Source organism: Petromyzon marinus, chromosome 5 (assembly GCF_048934315.1).
Source record: "Petromyzon marinus isolate PM22_M1 ecotype Great Lakes invasive population chromosome 5, UKy_Petmar_22M1.pri1.0, whole genome shotgun sequence".
Classification (NCBI taxonomy): domain Eukaryota; kingdom Metazoa; phylum Chordata; class Hyperoartia; order Petromyzontiformes; family Petromyzontidae; genus Petromyzon; species Petromyzon marinus.
The window spans coordinates 9,478,815-9,493,013 of NC_133671.1; the positions used below are offsets into that span (position 1 = coordinate 9,478,815).

Consider the following 14,199-nt stretch of genomic DNA (forward strand, 5'->3'; position numbering starts at 1 on the left):
GCTTGTGTGTGTTTTATGTATGCACACTATGCCGGCTATATAGAGGATCTTTGTCTTTTTACACACAAAGATAGAGCTCCCATATATTGCGATGAGTAGACTTGCGGCAAGTGCTGTCAGCGAGCAGCTATGAAGGCTGGCACACCACACAAGGGGGTGTGTAACCAGCACCATGCCTGGCCACCTTTGTCTCCCCGTGGCAGATGTTTAAACACCACACGAAGTACTCTGTTAAGTCGACCTAGGGAAGGCACAGGACCGGATTAGATCATCGTCACTTCTGTTGGCCGAGAGCGGGAAGCAAGGTTGGGTAGTTGGGTTCGTAGCACAGCACGCTAACTACTACACTACCGCTACCCATATGCTCACAGCAGTCACGCAGTCACACATACATACACCTTCACAGTCACACACAACAACAATAACAACCGCCATTCACTACTAAGTGGCGGCTATGTGCGGCTATGTGCGGTTTTAGGCCACGTGAAGTGTCACACTCTCACTTAGTGACAGTCACACGCAGTCAGTCACACGTGCTTAATCACAGGCCAGCGGTAAAAAGTGCTACTGTTGTAGCCGAGTTCATCTGCTGTTAACTTGAATGAATTTCTTGCTTTGTGTTAAGAGGTTAATTCATAATCGTCGTCAATAATAACATTGCTGACTGGTAAGTTGCCTTGTATCTGTTCTCTTAATTGATGAATGGGTGTGCTAATTAGATTGTTAATTAACGAGCTGCCCCGTCGGTTGCCTTTATTTGACGGGCGGACTTGTTAAATGCTTTGATGGCTTCGTCTGGTTGTTTTGTTCTCTTCCACGGACGTTTTGTTACGAGCGGCTTCTGAACACACAAACGCTTCGGCTGCCGCCCTCTCTCCCCCACCGAGTGTTTTGTTGTCGTCCTCGTCGCCTCTGCCAGGGGTCTGGAGGAGGGGGTTCCTCTGGCGGCGTTTTACTCGACACGCTCGCACGGCCTCCATGAGGAAGCGCAGCAGCACCTGTACGTACGCCGGTACACACACACAAAGACAAAGATCCTCCATATAGCCTTCATACAGTGAGGGAAAAAAGTATCTGATCCCTGCTGATTTTTTACGTTTGCCCACTGACAAATAAATGATCAGTCTATAATTTTAATGGTAGGTTTATACTGGTAGGGAACGTAGTGGACTGGAAGCCCAACCGGGATTAATACTGGTAGGAAACGTAGTGGACTGGAAGCCCAACCGGGATTAATTCACAGGAGGCAGGGGATTTATTGTGTATGTCTGTCCACTTCGGAGGGGTGGGGCTGGGTGGGGAGGGGCTGGGTGGGGAGGGGCTGAGTGGGGAGGGGAGGGTGGGGTGGGGCTGGGTGGGGTGGGGCTGGGTGGGGTGGGGCTGGGTGGGGTGGGGCTGGGTGGGGTGGGGCTGGGTGGGGTGGGGCTGGGTGGGGAGGGGCTGGGTGGGGAGGGGCTGGGTGGGGAGGGGCTGGTCACCCCGTGGTGTCCTTATATGGACTGGAAGCCCAACCGGGATTAATTCACAGGAGGCAGGGGATTATACACTGCACTTTCTGGTGCGACCTCTTTTACACTGCACTTTCTGGCGTCGTTTTATAATTCTGCTCACTTTTCATTTTGCTTTCTTCTGCGCACGACCCTAACAAGTTTGGCTTAAATATCCATACATAATTACTTCAAAATTTCCTACCAGCCCATTCCGCAGGAATGTGTTTTGAACAGTGAGAGACAGAATAACAACAAAAAATACAAAAAAACGCATGTAAAAATGTTATAAATTGATTTGCATTTTAATGAGGGAAATAAGTATTTGACCCCTCTGCAAAACATGACTTAGTACTTGGTGGCAAAAACCCTTGTTGGCAATCACAGAGGTCAGACGTTTCTTGTAGTTGGCCACCAGGTTTGCACACATCTCAGGAGGGATTTTGTCCCACTCCTCTTTGCAGATCTTCTCCAAGTCATTAAGGTTTCGAGGCTGACGTTTGGCAACTCGAACCTTGTGCTCCCTCCACAGATTTTCTATGGGATTAAGGTCTGGAGACTGGCTAGGCCACTCCAGGACGTTAATGTGCTTCTTCTTGCTGGAATACCCATCCACGACCCATTTTCAATGCCCTGGCTGAGGGAAGGAGGTTCTCACCCAAGATTTGATGGTACATGGCCCCGTCCATCATCCCTTTGATGCGGTGAAGTTGTCCTGTCCCCTTAGCAGAAAAACACCCCCAAAGCATAATGTTTCCACCTCCATGTTTGACGGTGGGGATGGTGTTCTTGGGGTCATATGCAGCATTCCTCCTCCTCGAAACACGGCGAGTTGAGTTGGTGCCAAAGAGCTCCATTTTGGTCTCATCTGACCACATCACTTTCACCCAGTTGTCCTCTGAATCATTCAAATGTTCATTGGCAAACTTCAGACGGGCATGTATATGTGCTTTCTTGAGCAGGGGGACCTTGCGGGCGCTGCAGGATTTCAGTCCTTCACGGCGTAGTGTGTTACCAATTGTATTCTTGGTGACTATGGTCCCAGCTGCCTTGAGATCATTGACAAGATCCTCCCGTGTAGTTCTGGGCTGATTCCTCACCGTTCTCATGATCTTTGCAACTCCACGAGGTGAGATCTTGCATGGAGCCCCAGGCCGAGGGAGATTGACAGTTCTATTGTGTTTCTTCCATTTGCGAATAATTGCACCAACTGTTGTCACCTTCTCACCAAGCTGCTTGGCAATGGTCTTGTAGCCCATTCCAGCGTTGTGTAGGTCTACAATCTTGTCCCTGACATCCTTGGAGAGCTCTTTGGTCTTGGCCATGGTGGAGAGTTTGGAATCTGATTGATTGATTGCTTCTGTGGACAGGTGTCTTTTATACAGGTAACAAGTTGAGATTAAGAGCACTCCCTTTAAGAGTGTGCTCCTAATCTCAGCTCGTTACCTGTATAAAAGACACCTGGGAGCCAGACATCTTTTTGATTGAGAGGGGGTCAAGTACTTATTTCCCTCATTAAAATGCAAATCAATTCATAACATTTTTGACATGCGTTTTTCTGGATTTTGTTTTTGTTATTCTGTCTCTCACTGTTCAAATAAACCATTAAAATTATAGACTGATCATTTATTTGTCAGTGGGCAAACGTACAAAATCAGCAGGGGATCAAATACTTTTTTCCCTCACTCTATACTGTTGGGGCAGGTGCTGTTAGCGAGCACCTCTGAAGGCCGGCAACGGCAAACGAGGGAGTGGATGGCCAGCACCACGCTCAGCTATTTTTGTCTCCTGAATGGCGATGTTTACACACCGCACCAGGTACTCATTTGAGGCTGAGTCGACTTAGGGGAGGCCCAGGACTGATTCAGATAATCATCACTGGTGTTGGTCGTGAGCGGGAATCGAACTCGGGCCGCCAGGTTTGTAGCGCTACGCCCTAACCATTGCACTACCACTCCCCAAACACCAAGAGACCCCCCGGTATCGCCTTAACTGCCTGTTGGGGCAAGTGCTGTCAGCGAGCACTTATGAAGGACGACACGGTACACGCACATGTACACACACACACACTCGTACACAGTGGTGGGGATAGGCTGATATGCAATGGCACGCCACACCAAATGCGTTTACTGCCACTTTTCAGATCGGTTCCCCTAATACTACACCATGATGTTTTTGTATAAGGGGAAATGGCAGTGAACATGGGCTGTGGCACAAAGAGCCCACATGTGTATGCTCACATAAGACAAATATAAAGTTCCCCCGTGTAGCCTTTAACAGATTATTGGGGCAAGTGCTGGTAATGAGCAGCTTTGAAGGCCGGTAGAGTGCACGAGCGGGTGGGTGACCAGCACCACAGCCAGCAAGCTTTGTCTCCCCAGCACTGATGGTACACACACACTGCACCAGGTACTTATTTAAGGCCAGGTCGACCTCAGGGAGGCCCAGGACCGGTGCAGATATTCGCCACTGTTTTTGTTTGCGAGCGGGAGGCGAACTCGGGACGCCGGTTTCCTCGCGACGCCGGTTTCCTCGCGAAGTTTACTAACCACTACGCCACCAATCCCCCCCCGGTTCACTCACAAACGCGCACACTCACAAGCACAGTCCGTCACAAGCACACTAAACTAACTAAACTAAACTTTTAATTTTCACGAGGTAAGGCCAACTGAACAACATAACTCTTTCTCAGCAGCGACCTGACCACAAATGATACCTCAATGGAGTGGCTTATCACCTGTACATTCATAGCAGCCAAATACTCTAAACGCATGTTGATTCTAAATATGGAGGGAAAAACTGGAGGATCCGGAGAAAAAATCCACACGACCATGGGGGGAACTTGAATACTCCAATGTACAGGCGTCAGGGTCAGCATGGAACCTACGATCTCCCTCATACCAGCCGAGGAAGTTATCATCTTGCCATTGCGGCACGTTATTGCTGTGGGTGTAAGAACCATAACATTCTCGCTGTCTGCTTCACGTTCGACGGTGGAGGGCCACTGTGTGCCGGTGGCACGGTCCAAATTTTTGGTCAAATTCCAAAAATGCCTCGGTTGAGATTCTACGTAGCTACATTGCCTCGCCCCTTACGATGCGACTACCCTCCTTCGCGAAAGCTTTGCTCTCAAGCAGTGGTTCTTAACCTTTGCTGCAGCCTTGCACCCCTTTGGTTCTCAATCGTAAAAAAAAAATGTATAATGTTAATAAAGACATAGGTTTGATTAAACAAAGTAGTTGTATCACCATTAGACCTCCTTTGCCAGTACCAAAATGTAATAATAGGGTTTTTCCCCTTTTTTTTCTGGCAACAAAACTGAAATCTTTTTTTACAAGGATTCATGTCTGCATTAACCACAATACCTGCAGTCAAAATGCAAACCAAAAAAACATACTATGATAATATATGCATTGTCCTTGAAACTGATTGGTCCACACCAAGGGACGGCTTTCTTTTGAGCCTCAACCCAATTGGTGCTCGACCAGATGACGCCAAAAGGCGTATTATTAAAGTAGTTGTACTTACGTGCCCGTGCTTAATTTGTCTTTCGATAATTTACATTCTAAAAAAATCTGGCCATGTCTCGCACCCCCATCAAGGGCATCTCGCACTCCCAGGGGGTGCTCTGTAGCAATGGCGCGTGCAAAATCGTCGTTAATTACTATCACGTGTGTGTGTGCGCGTGCTTGTGTGCGTGCAGGCGCACGTTTTACGAGGAGAACCAGATCGCCGTCAAGGTGCCGTCTCACCTCAAGCTGCTCTTCAAAGAGGTGCGCGGCCAATGGGCTATGGCAGCAGCAGGCACAGCAGCAGGCACAGCAGCAGGCACAGCAGCAGTAGCAGCAGCAGCAGCAGGCGCAATAGCAGGCGCAGTAGCAGCAGCATGTGCAGTAGCAGCAGTAGCAGCAGCAGTAGGCGTAGGAGCAGGTGCAGGAGCAGCAGCAGGCACAGCAGCAGGCACAGCAGCAGGCCCCTCGGTGTGAGTCGAGCATAGCATCGCCTCGTACGGCAATAACAATTGTCAGCCACAAGCCCCGTCTCCGTTTTGTAAGATGTGGGTGCTGTGCAGGCTGTATGGGCAGGATAGGGATATTTCTCTGCGCCATGAGAGGACTCTTAAGAGCCCCTCTCCTATTGTCGGGAAGCCGGCCACTGGAACGCCTGCTCATCTTCGGGACGCAAGGAGAAACGTCCCTCTCCTGCCCTACGCACACCCCTTCGCCTACCTCGTACAAAATGAGACTGGGCTTGGGGATGACAACAAATAACTCGGTATCTGAAGAAGCTGTTGTGTTGACGCCTTGCTGCGTGGAGAAGCTGCGAAGAGGGGTTGTGTGTAAGATACATCGTTGGTACCTTGTTTGGCACAGACTGTTGTGTTAATTGCTGTGCTATTGTGTTCCGGGTTTGATGTTAGTTCCCTCGTGGTGCACGTGAGTACATGGGAGAAGAGGCTCCTGGTCTTGGGTGTCTCGGTGGCGAGATGTTAACTACCTCTCCTGGTGTACAGGAGGTTCATGGGTTCAATCCCGACCTTGACGCCCGTATATTTGGAGTTGGCGTGTTTCTCCCTGTGGTCGCGTGGATTTTTCTCCGGGTCCTCTATTTCCCTCAAACATTTATAAAGCACGTGTTGATCAGAGTATTTGGCTCTGATATATTTACACATGGAGAGCCACTTGGTTGAGCTATCATATGTGACCAGGTCGCTTCTAAAAAAAAAAAAACGATCTGTATAGCCTTACCTGGTAAGAGGAACATAGTTTAGTCAGGAGTTTAGTCTTGTGTGAAATCCCCTGACGTGCATGCACCTCGCCCATCACCCCTGCAACCCGTTTCACCGCATGGCAACGACGATCATAAAATGTTTTTTGAGACGGAATTTCCACATAGGCCGGACGACGTCGTCTCGCAAATTACTTCCATTACGTCTCATCTCTGCACGCATTGAAAGGAGGCACCCCCAGTGGCAGCTGTCCCTGTGAGCAAAAGGCAACTCGGCACCTGTCCTGAGAAAGGGCGTTAGTCTGCCAGTAGCGAGTAATTGTTTCTGCGTGTAATTGCAATGGACTCATTTGCGGTGTAAGTTTGAATTTGGCAAATGCACAAAGGTGGATTTTTCTGCAGCTGCCCTCTGATGACAAAGTAGCCCAGAAGCAGCCCACATCGCCTATTTGGTGAATGGTGGTCGCACACCCAAGCACCATCCAGGCTAAAGCCCACTCAGCTTCTGAGTTGAGACCAGATCGGGTGAATTCCGGGTCATTTGGTCATAGGTTTCTATCCACATCGAAACATATGAAAGCAATGTCAGACTAAGTGACTTTTGACTTGTTTTTTTAAAAGTGCTTTGTTTTATAATGTACATGAATGTGATGTGTTATTAATACGCTTCATCTGTCCTGTGTCCTCTCCGTATCCTTGTCCCCCCACTTCCTGTGGTCTCCTTTCTGTGTGTGCTGATTTGTCTCTCTCTTCCCATTCCTTCTCTCATGTGTTGTGTGTGTTCATTTGTCCCCGTGTGCCCCCGTGTGCCTCCGTGTGTCATTGTGCCCCTGTGTGTCCCCATGTTGTGTCTATTCTCCCTGCGTTGCTCTCGTGTTCCTCCCTTGATGCTCCTGTGTGTTCCCCCCATGCCCCCCTCGTATACCCCTCCTATTCCCATTCCTTCTCTCATGTGTTGTGTGCGTTCATTTGTCCCCGTGTGCCCCCGTGTGCCTCCGTGTGTCATTGTGCCCCTGTGTGTCCCCGTGTTGTGTCTATTCTCCCTGCGTTGCCCTCGTGTCCCTCCCTTGATGTTCCTGTGTGTTCCCCCCATGCCCCCCTCGTATACCCCTCCTATTCCCATTCCTTCTCTCATGTGTTGTGTGCGTTCATTTGTCCCCGTGTGCCCCCGTGTGCCTCCGTGTGTCATTGTGCCCCTGTGTGTCCCCGTGTTGTGTCTATTCTCCCTGCGTTGCCCTCGTGTCCCTCCCTTGATGTTCCTGTGTGTTCCCCCCATGCCCCCCTCGTATACCCCTCCTATTCCCATTCCTTCTCTCATGTGTTGTGTGCGTTCATTTGTCCCCGTGTGCCCCCGTGTGCCTCCGTGTGTCATTGTGCCCCTGTGTGTCCCCGTGTTGTGTCTATTCTCCCTGCGTTGCCCTCGTGTTCCTCCCTTGATGTTCCTGTGTGTTCCCCCCATGCCCCCCTCGTATACCCCTCCTACCATGTCCCGCCTGTGCGTGCCTGCGTGCTCCCCCCGCATGTCCCTGTACAGGTCCTGAACCCGTTCTACATCTTCCAGGCGTTCAGCGTGGCGCTGTGGATGTCGGACGAGTACTACTATTACGCCTCGGCCATTGTTATCATGTCCTTCATCTCCATCGGCACCTCACTGTACTCCATCCGAAAGGTGGGCAACCACCTCTCCTATCCCAACTCCTCACTCCCCCACTCCCTAAACCGTACATACAAGGCCGAAGAAAGAGAGAAGTAAGATATGGAAGAGATGGGGAAACAGAGGGAGAGAGACAGAGCGATTGAGGGAGGGTTAGAGAGTCAGAAAGAGAAACGGGGAGATACACTGACACAGAAAGAAGCACACACACGAAAAGAGAGAAAGACAGCGAGATTGACAGGGAGAAGGAGACATAGACATAGGGAGAAAGACACAGACATATATATGGAGGGAGACAGAGAGGCTGTGAGAGAGACGGGGAAGCCCAATCTCTGGGAATGCCCCATCTCTGGTGAGTTGCTTCGGGGGCGAGGCGGCTGGGCACATGTCAAGCCGGTGTCGCCACCGTCCCATTATTTGTTTGCCCCGTGCTGTCCTCAAAGGGTGCTTGTTGACAGCAGCTGCCCTGAACACCCTGCGAGGCTAAAAGGGGGGCACAGCGCGTGTTTATGTCTGGGGTAGGGCGATAGTGTAGTGGTTAACAAGCTGCGCTGCGAACCCGGCGACCCGAGTTCGATTACCGCTCGCGGCCAACGCCAGTGACGTGGTCCTGGGCCTCCCCTAGGTTGACTCAGCCTCAAATTAGTACCTGTGTAAACATTGCCACTAGGGAGACAAAGACGGCCGGGCGTGACACTGGCCACCCACCACTTCGCGTGCCATGCCGGCCTTCATAGGTGCTCACTAACAGCGCTTGCTCCAAAAGTTTGTGAAGGATATACGGGGGGGGGGGGGGGGGGGGAATCTTTGTCTTTGTTCATGTCTGCAAGGTGTCTGGGTAAGAATGAGCACATAGTGGGTGTTCGTCGTGCGTCCGTTTGCTTAATAATTAATCTCGACTGTATTTTTCATGACCTATTTCACGGGCAAAAGCATAACCTGTTAATAATTAATAACAATGGTAGTTCTACAATAACACTTGAAAAACTGCGCCAAAGTGGCTCTTCTGACCGCTACAATATCATTGTCTGGATATTTTCAATCCAATTTTTTTTAAAGTGAGTGGAAACTTTACAAACGTGCAATGAGGGCTGCTGCACTTTTTCTCCACTGCTGCTGCTGTTCACGATAAAATCGATTTGTGTTTCACGCCGGGGCACCTCAGAGCGCTTTGCGCTCGCGATAAGTAACTCGCATCTCATCTCGATACAATCGACGGCTGCCACTGGGCACCCCCAGTGGCAGCCGTCCCTGTGGGCACAAGTCGACTCGGCACCTACAAGTGGGCATGATTCTGTCAGCAAGGGGCAAAGATTGCTGCCGTGTGTCACCCCAATTGAGTGATTTTGCGGGTAAATGTTTAAGTTTGGCAATTTTTGACCGTGACGCCGGGCACCCGCTACCCTGCTAGTTTAAAATAATGCTAGGGGATCTTTAAAGTCCACTGTGAAACAGATGGGGCACAGTAGTAGCAGTAGTATTTCTATGGTTAATGCACACCGCAGTGATCACCAGGGCGGCCAGTTGGACTTGAACCGTGGACCTCTGCTTAAAGTGGCAAATGCTCCACTGCTGGGCCATGTCAACTGCCCCCAAGCTAACGGTCGGAACTAATGAGCAGAACAAACAAGACAGAATGATGCAGACAGTACAGCGGAAATGCATAATGCAGCGTAGAAGGGACAGACGGTACAGGTGAGACGCACAAGGCGGTGTAGAGGGACAGATGGTACAGGTGAGACAGCACAGACGTGGCAGAGTGAGGCAGAAAGTATAAAAAAAAGGACGGACAATACAGAAGAGACCGAGCAAACAAGATTCTGCAGACCTGTCAGTACAGATATGACACAGTACAACCAAGACAAAAAAGTAATGGCATCACCACCCTGAAATCGCAACAATCCATTGGCTGGGATTGGAGAGGGAAGAAAGGTTGCAGGATGTGAGATGTGGGGGGGAGAGGGGGTGGGGAGGTCATTCCACCATAGATGGCTATTAATAGCAAAGCAACTGTAGCACGACTTGAACCCTTAACTTTGAAGTGGCTCGCCATTGAGCGGAGCTGCCCAGACCCTTTACGCCGCCCACTTATTGCTGCTGCTGTTGTTGCTGAAAGGGAGAGAACAGCTCATGGAGAGATCACGGCTTCAAAGTTCGCCGTTTGTCTCAAAGCAAGCACATTTTTCCTCTCTTCTCTGTTATCAGTTTTGCGTCAGTGGCAGCCAGCGCTGACCAGTCTGAGCGGCCGTAAACCAGCAGAATGTAGCAGGGCGTTGGTTATATTTTTCTAATTGTATTGCATTTCAAAGGTGCCGAAAGGGTGATTAGCTGTCGTGCCTGGAAACTATGACTGCCATGTGTCTGTCTCGTGCTGTCACGAAAACTACAAGACCCCCCCCCCTAAAAAACATCCGTTTTAAGTCGACACGAAAGACAAAACCGTGCATATGCATGGATTCCGTCACGCTTTCTGACATTCGTTTGAGCATTTCAGAGCGCTGTGCGCAGGTTGACGATGTGATTCTAACTTAATAAAAGTAAGTGGGCTTGTGCAGGACACGTCATGGCTAGAAGGGATAAGATTAATGTTTAGTTTTGTTGAGTGTCGTTCATGCAAATTGCATCTCACAACCGCCGAGGAGCTACAGATGAGCTGGAAGGCAGAGAGGCCATGAACCGAATGCAACAATTTCCCAGGCTCTGCAGTCCTCTATATTTTAAGATGTTTTCAGCTAATTATTGGGTGTTTATACACACACACGAGAGGAAACTGGAACACCTGTAGAAAACCCATGCAAGGGGGTGGCAACATTGTATTCAATACAGAAGGCACATTTCATATTAGTGCACACTTTGCTGTCCTGCCTTCTGATGAACCAGGGTACAGCAAAATAGCAACCTCGATGCACTCGGGAGTAGAGTATCACAGCATTTATGCGCTCCACCAACCCTTGCCGCCACACTGCTGGGTTACAGGCCACTTGCACAGCCACCACCGCCGAATATCTGAACCGATCCTAGGCTTCCCTGAAGTGGATCCGGCCTTAAATGAGTACCTAGCGCGGTGTGTAAACAACATCAGTACCGTACTGGATTGAGGCAAAGGTGGCTGGACGTGATGCTGGCCACTAACCCCCCCCCCCCCTCTTTTGCTGTGGCACCCTCAATAGGTGCTCGCTATATGCCTATCTGTATGTAATGTGTGTGTCGTTGCCTATGTGTATGTAATGTGTGTGTGTGTCGTTGCCCGTGTGTGTGTGAGGAGTGGTAGTGTAGTGGTTAGCACACTGCGCTACGAACCCGGCGACCCGAGTTCGATTCCTGCTCACAGCTAACACCAGTGAGAATTATCTGAGCCGGTCCTGGGCCTCCTCTAGGTTGATTCAGCCTCAAACGAGTTTCTTGGTGCGATGCGTAAACGTCGCCACTAGGGAGACAAAGGCGGCCGGGCGTGGTGTTGGCCACCCACCCCTTCGTACGTCGTGTCGGCCTACAATGATTTCTCGCTAACAGCACTTGCCCCAACAGTGTGTTAAGGCTATACGGAGGGTCTTTGCCTTTGTGTGTGTGTGTGTTTGTGAGCAGCAATACTTGATGCTCCATGACATGGTCGAAGCTCACAACGTGGTCGGGGTGGTCGTCTGCCGCCCAGGGAAAGGTAAGCATCCCTGTGTGTATGTGTGTTGCTGTGGTGTTGGCTATGCACGTGGGCCATAGTCCAACACTCTGGAGGCAGTGACAGTTGGTGGATCACTGCACAAATATTGTGAAATTATTTTCCTGCGGGCGTCCAGGAGGGTACTATAGCCTGGCTCGCCATGAGAAGGCGGTTCAGTAAATGCAGACTCCACCTGTTACATCTGTATGGAATCGAGTGTTGCCCCCTCACATGTGTGGGGTTTCTCCGTAAAAAAAAGACTCGCGCTCCTCCGTGTGTTGCGGATTGTGCCGTGTTGTGAGATGAATGGCACTGCTTATACTTATCGTATATATAATTGTATAGTGCCTTGGTCCAAGGCGCTTTACAATAATTGTAATTGTGATAGTGATTAAAATAAAGAGTGGGCTTATTAATAAAAGTGGTGTTGTAGTTATGGTGACAGGAGGAAGTTGGTAGGGGTAGGCTTAAGGGTAGTGATAGGGGTTGGAGTATGCCTGGTCGTAGCTGTGAACGGGGCAGGGAGTAGCAGTAGGATGCGCTCGGGGAGAAGAGATGAGGGTTGTTTTAAGGAAGGATCAGAAACAGGTTATTGTGAAGATTATTGTTTTACGCGCAGCGAGAGTTGGTTCCGGTGAAGGATGGGCTCGGGGAGAAGCGATGAGGGTTGTTTTAGGGAAGGATCAGAAACAGGTTATTGTGAAGATTATTGTTTTACGCGCAGTGGGAGTTGGTTCCGGTGAAGGGTAGCGAGAAGGGAAAAGGATTGAAAGCGAGACTGGGCGCAGGGCGAGGGAGGCACAGAGAGGGACGATAGACACTGAGGTCAGAGAGGATGGGACAGAGTAGCAAGACACGAGAGACGGGGAGCCACTTTACGGGGATAGAGCTTTGTTTACCCCACGCGTGAGGAGCAGGTTTTCTCCCGGTGCTCCGGTTTCCTCCCACGTGTATAATAAACACAGCTTGTCATTACTTGGCTGAAAGCTTCTTAAGATAAATACCCAAATGTAGCAGCGGCAGCAGGACCTTCCTGAAAAAGAGTCGTACGACTCCGTGTGGCTCTCCTGGATGAATTAGTGAATTAATTAAACAACAAAATTATTAGGAGCTTGCTAAAAAGCACTTGCCCCAACAGTCTAATAAAGGCTATAGGGGAAACTTTGTTTTTTTTTGCCCCCAGTGTGTAAGTGTGTATGTGTATCAAATGTGCATCTGTGTCTCTCTGTTTGTGATTCTATAATTGTCTCTGTATCCTTGCGTATCTGTGCGTCTCAATGTGCGTATGTCTCTGCATATATCTGTGTCTGAATGCGGGTGTGTATTAGTATCTGTGTACGTCCGTGTGTGTGTGTGTGTGTGCGCGCTCATCTCTCTGTCATCACTTCATCCAGACCCGGAGTCGATCCTGTCCACGGAGTTGGTTCCGGGAGATGTGATGGTGATCCCGCCCGGTGGCACCATCATGCCATGCGATGGAGCTCTCATTAGCGGAAGCTGCATCGTTAACGAGAGCATGCTCACAGGTCAGCCAGCGAGTCGCTCGCTCACTTACTTGCTCACTCACTCTCTCACCTACGTGCTCACGCAGTCCCCCAATCAGTCAGCCGATCGTTAAGTCACTCAGTTATTCATTCACATGGCTTGGCAATCAGTCAGGTCGATTTGTCAGTAAACGATCAGCCAGTCCGTAAATAAAGACAGTCATTCACCTTAGCTAGTGATTTATTGAGTGAGCTGTTCAGTATGTGCAGTCTTATAATCAGTTGCTCTCTCGCTCTATCAGTCATACAGTCAATAAATAAGTCAGGATATCTGTCAATCACTCAAGCATGGAGTCAGTCACTGGAGCAGTCGACAATAAGCCAGTGAGTGAGCGAAGTCATTCTATCAGGAAGCCATTCAGTCCCACAGCTGCTTTCTTCTCACTTCTCTGGGCTCTTTTCAGGGACACACGGTAACTCTTATAACCATGCCCGTATTTCATTTTCACCACCCTGTTTTAAATGAGGCTCGTCAGCTCACTGCACTTGAGAACCTGGTGTCAACTCGGATTCGCACTCAGAATCTCGGCGGTGTGGGCTCAATTCTCATACCAAAGCCATCATGAACCCCACTGTGAGACATCCAAACCTAGGGCTTGAACCTAGCCTCTCAGTGGCGCTGGTTCAGTGCTCTCATCATGGCTCTTACGAACAAAAAATAGTTCGTATATAAGTAGCGTCCAAATGACGTGGCTTCGCGAAGGGGGATCGACGTGGGATGCCAGGGCAGGGAAGCACAGGAGATGAGATGGGATGGGGGTGAGAATAGTGCTGTGGTGCAGCCTGGAACGAAGGAACAGGCGCCCAGCACCACCAGTGAGCCCCAGGTGCAGCCAGGGCAGCGAGTGCACCACCAACGAGCTCCAGGGCATCCTTGGGATAGAGTTATGGTTCTTTATCTGTTCAAGAATAGTGAGACCTGTTTAGCTTCAAGTTGTTAAGCTCAGGCATCTTATACGTTCTGACTCGGTGTCTTTATGATTCTTTATCAACATCGTCATCATCACAACCACTACCACCACCATCATCACAACCACTACCACCACCATCATCACAACCACTACCACCACCATCATCATCACAACCACTACCACCACCATCATCACAACCACTACCATTATCACAACC

General features: G+C 49.9%; 1 protein-coding gene across 12 annotated transcripts in view; it reads left to right on the plus strand.

Moving 5' to 3' along the window:
- Positions 1 to 14,199, plus strand: part of LOC116939014 (polyamine-transporting ATPase 13A3) — an 88,218-nt gene that overhangs the window by 25,655 nt on the left and 48,364 nt on the right. For all 12 annotated transcript variants that reach the window (XM_076061342.1, XM_076061340.1, XM_076061341.1 and 9 more), the window contains 5 exons: positions 920 to 1,000; positions 5,191 to 5,260; positions 7,750 to 7,884; positions 11,455 to 11,527; positions 12,922 to 13,053. In XM_076061342.1, the coding sequence (XP_075917457.1) occupies positions 920 to 1,000; positions 5,191 to 5,260; positions 7,750 to 7,884; positions 11,455 to 11,527; positions 12,922 to 13,053 (491 nt within the window). The remainder of the gene's footprint in view (positions 1 to 919; positions 1,001 to 5,190; positions 5,261 to 7,749; positions 7,885 to 11,454; positions 11,528 to 12,921; positions 13,054 to 14,199) is intronic.